This window comes from Chenopodium quinoa, unplaced genomic scaffold (assembly GCF_001683475.1).
Source record: "Chenopodium quinoa cultivar QQ74 unplaced genomic scaffold, ASM168347v1, whole genome shotgun sequence".
Taxonomy (NCBI): domain Eukaryota; kingdom Viridiplantae; phylum Streptophyta; class Magnoliopsida; order Caryophyllales; family Amaranthaceae; genus Chenopodium; species Chenopodium quinoa.
In genome coordinates, this window is record NW_018743574.1 from 2,741,205 (window position 1) to 2,751,637 (window position 10,433).

Here is a 10,433-nt window from a genome sequence, read left to right on the forward strand (position 1 = left end):
CCTACAAAGTACAAACAACTCATAAAATGGTGAAACCGATTTTATTCTTTCGTTTGACCCGTCAAATTATAACTGCGTGTTTGGCCCGATTAGAATGTTTAATTATACCATGATACCTACTTAAAGCTCAATTAACTACACAAGTGTAAAGCATAATCTTAACTAAATTTTCTCATTTGTACTTGTGTCTGTCAGCCTACTAAACAAGTGTAAAGTGCATACTAACCGTTCAACTATTGATCTACCACTTTGTGAAGCAGTGGTCTTGTAGATACGAGTGTAAATTATTATTATTATTATTATAAATAACTAACAAAAATTCATATACCAATAAAAACACAATATTTTACTGTACGTAATGCTCCCTTCGTTTTTAAATACTTGCTCTATTTCTCCATGTGCAGAGTTTTAAGTAAAATTGGATAAAATAATAAAATATGAAATAGTACGGTAGGTGAAAAAAAAATTGTAAAAAGCAAAAGTAGTAGAGAGAATTGGAATAGAAAAAACATAAAATTAATTAAATATGATTAATGGTCGGTCCACTAGGTGAGCCTGTGAGGGACATTAATTATATATTGTAAAAGCTTTTCAAATATAAAAATCGAGTAAGCATTTAAAAATGGCCGGAAAATAAAAGTGAATCAAGTATTTAAAAACGGAGGAAGTAACAAATAAGGTCGACCAAATTTTAATTTCTCACACATGAGTCTGACATGAATTAATCTATGTACTACTTCTCTATTCATTCTTCCTAAGTACTAACTTATTTATGACAAAAAAAGAATTTAAAGTACTTAATTAACATCTTAATTAAATATTAGTAAAAGGTAAAGAAAGCCAAGGATAAAAGATACATATGAACATATCCTTGCCAACAACAAAACATATAGAACGCAAATAAGATATAGGTAGAGGATCCACAAAATCTATACTTTTTGTAACTTTAGCCCACTATATATTCATCATTTTACACAACCACAATTCCACATCCTACTCTATCCACTCCTCCTACAACAATAATATTCTCTCTCTTTTCCTTTAGCAAAAACATCCAAAATTTAAACATGTTTTCTTCAACTTCTTTATCTTCTATTCCCCAAGAAATCATTACTAGCGTTCATTATTCTAGAAGATTACTACTTCACTCCCCATTCCACCCTTCACCACCTACAATAGAAGCACCAACACCAACCTACCAAGTCCTAGACCCGAATTCGAGCCATGCCAACCCCGGCTTTGATGCTAACATAGTCATGATCCTCGCGGTCTTGATATGTGCGTTGATATGTTCGTTTTGTATAAACGCCATCATTAGGTTTGTGATCAAGTACTCAAGTATGATTATTGGAGAGTCTAATTACCACCTAAACCATGATCAAAAGAAGAAATGTAATGGCTTAGACAAAAGAGCATTAAAGACATTTCCAGTGGTAAAATACTCAACTGAAGTGGAAATTCAAGGGCTGGGTACTGAGTGTGTGATATGTTTGTCAGAGTTTAAGGGTGGTGAAAAAGTTAGGATATTACCAAAATGCCATCATGGTTTTCATGTTAAGTGTATTGATAAATGGCTTGGTTCAAACTCCTCTTGCCCTACTTGTAGGCAATCTTTAGTTGAAACTTGTAACAAGATTATTGGTTGTGGTGATGATCATCAAACTACCTCATCGTCGGAATCATCATCGTTGTCAACAACAACAACGACGACGACAACAACATCAACAAGTGACATGGTTGTAGTGAGTATTGTGCCACTTGAAAGGGAAGATTTGGTGCGAGATTACAGGAGTGAAGTTGCTCAAAGTTAGCCAAATTCTAGTAGTACTTTTGTAGGATTTTCCTGATTTTAACAATTTTTTTAATTTATTAGTAGTGCACATGATAGATATTTCGGAGCGAGTAATTATTAATACTAGTAATTAAAAATTTTAAAGTTCTATGCTATGGCAATTTGATATGTCAGCAATTTACGTAAATCAATTGTCTATATTATTGGATTAATCCTTTTTCGAAAGCATCTTCAGTGATTAACTAAGATGGACCACTTATTACTTGACTTGTCAATTGTCATATCCACATTTCTAGCTACAAATTTTTCCAAATACGAAGTATAATTAATCTTCTCCGGTCCATTGGTAAGCTATGTACTTGTATAAGACGGGAAACATATATTAATACATACCATATGTGATCCAGTTCGTTGGATAACATTATTAAATTGGTGGAGATTCATGAATTGAATAAGTCTAGTGATCTACTCCACATATTATTAACAGATTTCATTTATGATATAATGAGATTGTGTATGTATTACTAGATTAATAGGGGGGCCGGGTTTTGCAAATTATCTAACCTTCAACATCTAAAGGGTTTTAAATTCAATCTTATTTTATTCTATTTTTGAAAAAGTGGTTAAAATTTTATTTAAGGGCACTTTTGCCAACTAGGACATATATACTCACATGGGGCCTACCCCTATGGGTTTATAACAATACAATTACAAGTGATAAAATTCCACTTAAGTTGGTCTACTTAATCATAGTGAATTAGCTAGTTGTCGAAGCTGTGCTGTAGTTTCAATCCTTTTCTCTTAAATTCTCAAATCCTCAAACAAATATCCAATTCTTCAATTTTTTTTTAATATATATATTTTAAAGTTTTTAAAAATATTTTGTTTACTTTAAATGGAGAACACTAATAAAAATTAGGACAAACTTCTCTTAAAATCTATATGTACTGTTTATAATGAACGGATAAAGATTATTTTGTAAAGTAAATATGACGATAACTAATCGGAGTAATGGAGAAATAATCGAAAATTGGTGAGCAGTTGAATCTTCTATATATTGACAATCTGACATTGAACCAAAACAAGCAAAATAATAATGATAAGATGATAAGTAAAATGTCACTTTTTAGTTGTGTTAGTTCTAGTACATGCCCAACGTGTTATTTACATGTATTAAATATCAATGTCACTCGAATTTTGTTAATAATGCATTTGTGCTTCCTAAAAGGATGATTAAAGAACAAAACTTTCTTGTACCCATTAATTTCCCCTCCATTCACAAGCTAATGCTATTTACATGCGATGTTCATTACCCTACAACTTTCTATTTTGACACTGATAGGCCATGTTATGTTAATATGTTACTCTTCCAAGTATGCATTTATCTTAAATACTACTTGGTATTACACTTTTATGAACATTTTTTTTTCTAGTTTTGAAAAGCCTACTTAATTACTATCTTGATTCTAAAATTTTTAAATACCTTTCTCTTCAGCTTAATTTCACTTTAGTTTAGTTCAATTCAGTTCCTAATTTCCTTCTCTCATAAACAATTCATTTTAGCTCTATTTAGTTTAGTTCAGTTTATTTCGGCTTCAATCAGTTTAGTTCATTTCAAGCTCAGGTTAGTAAATCAAAATAGACCCTTACTATACACAATAATGTTGTGGCCTGGATTATGTCTTCTAGAAAACATTCCCGTACATTTTGAAGATGTACACTCCTGGATTAGGGCAAACCCATAAGTTGTTTAATTTATTTAAAGTTAAAGTTAATCATTATTGATGGTTGTTAATTTGTTATTGTAGTAATTGCAACTATAGTTAATAATTTATCCATAGTTTTCTTAGACACTACAATAAGCTTATAAGCCCCCACAAATATGATTAAACATTTAAACAAACTTGATTTGGGTTAATAAGGATTTGAGATCCGCCCTACAAGTTGAAGGCATGCATCAAATAAAACAATGTATAATTGCAATTGTACCAAGAAAAGAATCGTGCTTTTGAGAAACACCATCAAAACTTTGTAATAATAATCTTGTATAATGATACTTGTTTGGATAGTTTAATGTTTCTTTTAAAAGGCCGTAAATTGAATTATTTTCTTGGCTAATCTTAGTTATTTAACCAAGTAAATTAACAAATGAAGCTTATCCAGTACTCCGTACTTATATCACTTTAATCAAGATAGTTAATATATAATTATCGGAGTATTGGTGCAAGATATTAAGCTGCTCAATATCTTGTGCACTTTTGGTACGATCGAAGTATATAAGTGCAAGATTAGATATTAAACTTTACAATAAGGGAAACAGACAAACAGTAGACAAAATGAAAATAGCACTGTACTTTTTTTTTTTTTTTTGGTTATTACTAGGGGTGGTTATTGGGCGGGTCGGTGCGGGTCATTAGCGGGGCGGGTCGGTTGCGGGTCATGATGAATATTTAGCGAGTCAGGGTCGGGTCAGGGTCAATGCGGGTCAGGGTCGAGGTAAAAGTAAAACGGGCCATTAACTTCTACTAATCTTTAAATAGCATACTAATCTTTAAATGGTATACTAATCTTTAAATAGTATACTTGTGCTCAGACAAAGATATATGCAGGATCAAAGTCTCATAAAAATCTTTCACATCAAAATAAAACCAGAAGTAGAGCCTGTGTAGAGAAAACCAGCACGCCAAAATAAGTTCACCAAGAGTACTAACCCTGTTACATCAATTGTAATATACTAGTTTCTAGATTTACGAAATACTACTAGAATGGTCTAGTTCATTGCCAACATTTTAGCAAATGTTCTCAGATACCACAAAAGAATGAAGCAGCAGTAGGAATGAAACAAGCTCTTTGGCTCTGAGTGCTTCATGAACTCAGAACAGCCTCCAGCAACAGCAGCAGCTACAAAGCACCTCCCAGCCACACCAACACAAGCAACTACAGAACCAAAAAGCCAGCAGCACACAGAAACAAGACCTGCAGCCCCCAGCAAAAAAAAAAAAAAAAAAAAAAAAAAAAAAACAGAAGTCACATTATATTCATTCAAAGTACTACATATATTAGTAGATAATATGGGCTTTGTATGAATATATAGATGGATTAATAGTATACTTTATCAAGCCTTTATTGGTTTGATTTAATTCAAGTATTTTCAAATTGTAGCTAATATAGAAATGAAAACATTCAATGGCACAAGTGCAGAAAATATGTGACATGATTAGCACACAAAATTAAGGGTTATAATCATTCATCCATGAGTTCAGATCAAACACAATTATAATCAAGCAAAAAAAACTCCCAAATTATAATTAAAAACACCAAAATAAATCAGCATTAGCAACACCAAGAACAACAGACTCATAAGTAGCAAAATTACCCACAATCCTTTTATCACTCTCCAAGCTCAAGTAAGAAGCAAAATCACCCAGAAGAAAATCCAATTTGAATTGATTTTCGATCACATCATATAACCTAAACCGGATCTTCAATCAGATATTAAAATTGAATAACAGATTAAGAGAGAGAAAATGATGTTACCTGAGACTCTGAGTGCGCGGCTTCAATGGAGAACTCTGAGTGCGCTTCAATGGAGAACTCTGAGTGCGCTTTAATGGAGAACTATGAAGTTGCGCTTCAATGGAGAACTCTGAAGTTGCGCTTCAATGGAGAACTCTGAGTGCTTTAATGGAAAACTCTGAAGTTGCGCTTCAATGGAGTACTCTGAGTGGCTTCAATGGAGGAGAGAGAAAATGGAGGAGAGAGAAAATGGAAGAGAGGTAGTAGCTGACTGCTGACCCTTACAATTATTATTGGGCTCTTTAGTTTAATTATTAAATTATTGGGCTATAAAATAAAACCCTATAAAAACCCTATAAAATAAGACCCTATAAAAGCCCTGTCCATTAAAAAATTAAAGGGTCAAAACCCTTTAGTATTAGGCCCGACCCTTTTGTCATTGGGTAGCCCTACCCAATAACCAGGCCTAGTTATTACCACTATAAGAAAATTCAAGTCTTTAAAAGATCTTATTATTACAAACACTTTTAGTAAACTAATGTTGCTTGTAACTTTTATTAAGTTGATTTAGGCTATAGTTTGTTGATATAATGCTCATTATTTTTGTATTAGCGGTACTTTAGGGAGCATGAATGTCCTTCTTAGCCATATTTTTGAAGTGTATAATTAAATTAGAGGTGGCAACTGGGTTATTTAATTTGATTTGTTTCGGTCAGGTTTATTTTGATAAGTTTTTATTATTTGTCAGAGTGTCAGGTGAGGAAACTTTCGAGTACGGGTTTGGGAAGGGTTGGACCTTTGAGCTTGTGGAATTTAGCTTAGTACATACCTTCTGAAAATAAACACCCCCAATTAGTACTTTCAAATTAAGAATAAATTAAACTTGTTAAAAAAACACACACTTGAAGAGGACTAACAAGGTGGTTGCTTAAAATATACTCCGTACTAAGTATGGTTTAGATTAACAATAGCAAGTATTCTTAATTAATGTAATTGAGCAATTGGTCTTGTATGGACCCGGTCTACAATAAATTATTGTAGACCCAAAATTTGACACTTTCAAATAATATAATCACATTCTGAATGATATAATCACTTTTTTAGATGATATAATTATCTTTTTGTGAGTCATATTTTGATCTCATATTAAACCATTTAATGAGATTATATAATTATCTTTAGGATGATAAAATTTAAAAATCATCTTTTGAATGATGTAATTTACTATTTGATAATTTTTGTAATGATAAATTCACTTTTTGAGTGATACATTTACATAATAGTTTCAAGATGATATAATCACTTTTGTAATAATATAATCACATTTCGTATGACATAATCACATTCGTATAGTATACTAGAAGGTTGGGTCTACAATAAGTTATTGTAGAGCGGGTCTATTCTAGTCTTAATAACTATTTTAACGTACTATAAATACGTCTTTTGGATTGGACATGTGGTGTAGGAATGCAAGCAAATACGAGGTGATCTTTTGCCTTTATACTCTTATTAAGCACCTTGTCGTATAATTATAACCAAACATCTTATAGTTTTATTTTATGTCAACTTGAAATTTGCAAGTCTTATCACTCACTTTCGCTTTAGTTATCTTAATAACCACTAACTGCGCGCAAGAAGCTTATCCTTACTTTTTTTTTTTTTTTGCTCATAGGTTACTTGAATTGTGACAAAATTTATCCAACCAAAATGACTCCATTCAAACCAAATAAAATGAACTCGTATTATATAAATACATTAATATAAAAAATAAAATCAAATATATCGATATAAATACAATATAACATTGTTTATATTCACGAAATTTTTACTTATATGAAGAACCATATATGCAGATAACTATGAAGTATGAACCATCAATAAATATGTACTCCGTAGGGCCTGTTCTCATACGTTTATTTTCAGTTCATTTCCGTTCAATTCAGCTCAGTTCAGTTCAGCTCTTAATTTTCTTTTTCTTATAAAATATTCAGTTCAGTTCAGTTCAGCTCAACTCAGTTCAGCTCAACTTAGTTCAGTTCAGCTGAGTTCAGTCAATGAAAACAGGCCCGTAGTATAATACATGACACAAGTCACATAACATATGGACTACCATGAACTATACTCACCCAATTCAAACAACTCATAAGAATGAAACCCATTTCACTCTTTCGTTTGACGACCCGTCAAATTTTTACTCCGTATTTGGGCCCAGTTTGATTATTATAATACCCAATTAATCTTTAATTTTTGAGGAGCAATTCCCACTTAATCTTAATTATTAACACACAAGTGTACATGGCAATATGGCATAATCTTAATCAATTATATTACAAATTGCACTTTTTCTACACTTGTCAGTCTACTAATCAAGGCTCTTAATCTAAAATATTAGGGAGTAGAATTATGCACTTTTTTGTTTGACAAGTGTAGAGACTGAAGAAACAAACATGTTTACAAGTGTAAAGTTCATTTTTTTTTCAATTCAAAAATTAAAAATAGATCTACCTATTATTAGTGAAGTATTCCGTTGTGCTCTAGTAGAGTGGTAGGCTAGTAGCTACGGAACGAGGTAGCTAGAGAAGGACTATTTTAATTTTTGAAATATCTACGAAAAAATATACAAGTACGAAGTACAACGGGTGTCATAATCAAGTAAGGTTTGGTGTACTTAATTAGGCATTTTCATTTGTGGAACGGGTTGTATTGAGAAAGACATTTAATTTATTTTCGAAATAACTGCATAACATATACTGTATAACGGGTGTCTAGTAAGGTTTAGCGTAGTTAAGTGGGGATTTATCTTAGGTTACAAAGTCGATTTCTCCCTACCCTAGATGTTTGAGGGTGATGATCCCTTACCCATTCCCTATATTCCAAGAAGTCCAACTCATAAAAGTTAGACTAAAAATCGTAAGCATTAAGGTTTGATTAGAATTTTTCTCTTTACCTTAAATTTTTTTTATACTGAGTACTAAATTAAATAATAAGGCGGCTAGGTAAAATATACCAAGGAAACACACATCCTTGCTGTTAAGTGTTAACAAATCCTTGCCAACAACAAACATATACAAGTAGATTACAAATAAGATAAATATTCCTATACAAGTATATAGGATCTACAAAATCTATACTTTTTATAACTTTAGGCCACTATATATTCATCTTCCAACACAACCACAATTCCACATCCAACTCTATCCACAATAACAATAATATTACTCTCTCTTTTTCTTTTACAAACCAAAAACATGTTTCCTTCAACTTCCTTTTCTTCTATTCCCCAAGAAATCACTACTAACCTTCACTATTCTAGAAGATTACTACTTCACTCCCCCTTCCACCCTTCACCATCTACAACAGAAGCACCAACACCAACCTACCAAGTCCTAGACCCGAGTTCAAGCCATGGCAACCCCGGGTTTGATTCTAACATAGTCATGATCCTCGCGGTCTTGGTGTGCGCTTTAATATGTTCATTTTGCATAAACACCGTCATAAGGTTTGTGATCAAGTGCTCATTTATGATTACCGGAGAGCCTAGTTATTACCTAAACATAATTAGTCATGATCAAAAGAAGAAAAGTTGCAATGGTTTAGACAAAAGGGCATTAAAGACATTTCCAGTGGTGAAGTACTCAACCGAGGTGCAAATTCAAGGGTTAGGCACTGAGTGTGTGATATGTTTATCAGAGTTTAAGGGTGGTGAAAAAGTTAGGATATTACCAAAATGCCATCATGGTTTTCATGTTAAGTGTATTGATAAATGGCTTGGTTCAAACTCCTCTTGCCCTACTTGTAGGCAATCTTTAGTTGAAACTTGTAACAAGATTATTGGTTGTGGTGATGATCATCAAACTACCTCATCGTCGGAATCATCATCGTTGTCAACAACAACAACGACGACGACGACAACAGCAACAACAACAACATCAACAAGTGACATGGTTGTAGTGAGTATTGTGCCACTTGAAAGGGAGGATTTGGTGAGAGATTATAGGAGTGAAGTTGTTCAAAGTTAGCCAAATTCTAGTAGTTTTGTAGGTTTTTCATCAATTTTCAGAGTGAATTTTTAGGGAAAAATTCAATTTCATGTTTACTCTGTATTATTGTTGTACAAATTATAGATATTAGTTCTCGATTAATCATGTATAAACTGAAGAGCAGTTAATCAACAAATTCCTGGTTTAGCCATTTGTTTTGTCCTCAATAATTGTCTAAATTATTGGACTGATTCTTTATGAAAATGTTTCACTCTAAAATTCTATAGTATAACTATATTGATACTCAACAGGGTACTTGATAGAATAAATAAAGTATGTTAATTTAAAGGCTACAATAAGATCTAGACTCATACTAAAATAAGGGAATTACGGAATTGTAGTATCAAATTGGTCATTTTGCAAATTTGGATGGTTGCTTATCCATCGTTTCTCATTCTCCATCTTTTTTTGGTGGGGATATCTAAGATGTACTTTTACGATCACTTTATAAACGCCTATACACATAAATGGATTTCAATTTACTCAAAATTTACGCATTTTAGTTATGTAACACTTTACCAATACACATAAATCAAACTCATTTACGGCTAGTACTAGTAGTAGTTAAGAAAATTTTATTTACCATTTGTCACAAATATCTCCCCAAATTTTGTAAAGACAATCAAATATATTGGTCATTTTTACATGAAAAATCAAACTTAATGCCTAAAATTACCAAACTTTCCAACCAAAAAATAAAAATAAAATTATTTGTGGGTACTTTTCCACCTAGATGGTTCACATGGGTCCCATCCCATGGGCTAAAAACAATGCATTTACAAGTAGCACTTTTCCACTCAAGTTGGTCTGTAAAATTAGCTAGTTGTCAAAGCCATACTACATTTTCAATCATTTTCTTGTATGATTCTCAAATCCTCAATCAATTGTCCACTTCTAATACATTAAGTTTAGTACTAATACATTGTTTTTTTTTTTTTTTTTTTCGTAAATCAATGTCATTCTGCTTTGTTATTGATTGGTGTCTACCTTGTTTAGTGCCCTTAATTATGCATTTGTGCTTCCTAAAAAGAAGGATTAAAGAATAAAACTCTCTTTTGTCCATTCATTTCTCCCCCATTCACAAG

The 10,433-nt window shown here is 32.2% G+C and overlaps 2 protein-coding genes across 2 annotated transcripts; both read left to right on the top strand.

The window, feature by feature from the left end:
* The first annotated feature begins 905 nt into the window (after nt 1–905).
* LOC110682032 (RING-H2 finger protein ATL78-like) lies at nt 906–2,092 on the top strand. Its single transcript, XM_021858239.1, has one exon. The coding sequence runs from the start codon at nt 1,068–1,070 to the stop codon at nt 1,809–1,811; it is 744 nt and encodes a 247-aa protein (XP_021713931.1). The 5' UTR covers nt 906–1,067; the 3' UTR covers nt 1,812–2,092.
* A 6,277-nt stretch (nt 2,093–8,369) lies between these two features.
* On the top strand, nt 8,370–9,515 carry LOC110682031 (RING-H2 finger protein ATL78-like). The gene has a single exon (XM_021858238.1). The coding sequence runs from the start codon at nt 8,557–8,559 to the stop codon at nt 9,325–9,327; it is 771 nt and encodes a 256-aa protein (XP_021713930.1). The 5' UTR covers nt 8,370–8,556; the 3' UTR covers nt 9,328–9,515.
* The last annotated feature ends 918 nt before the right edge of the window (nt 9,516–10,433 follow it).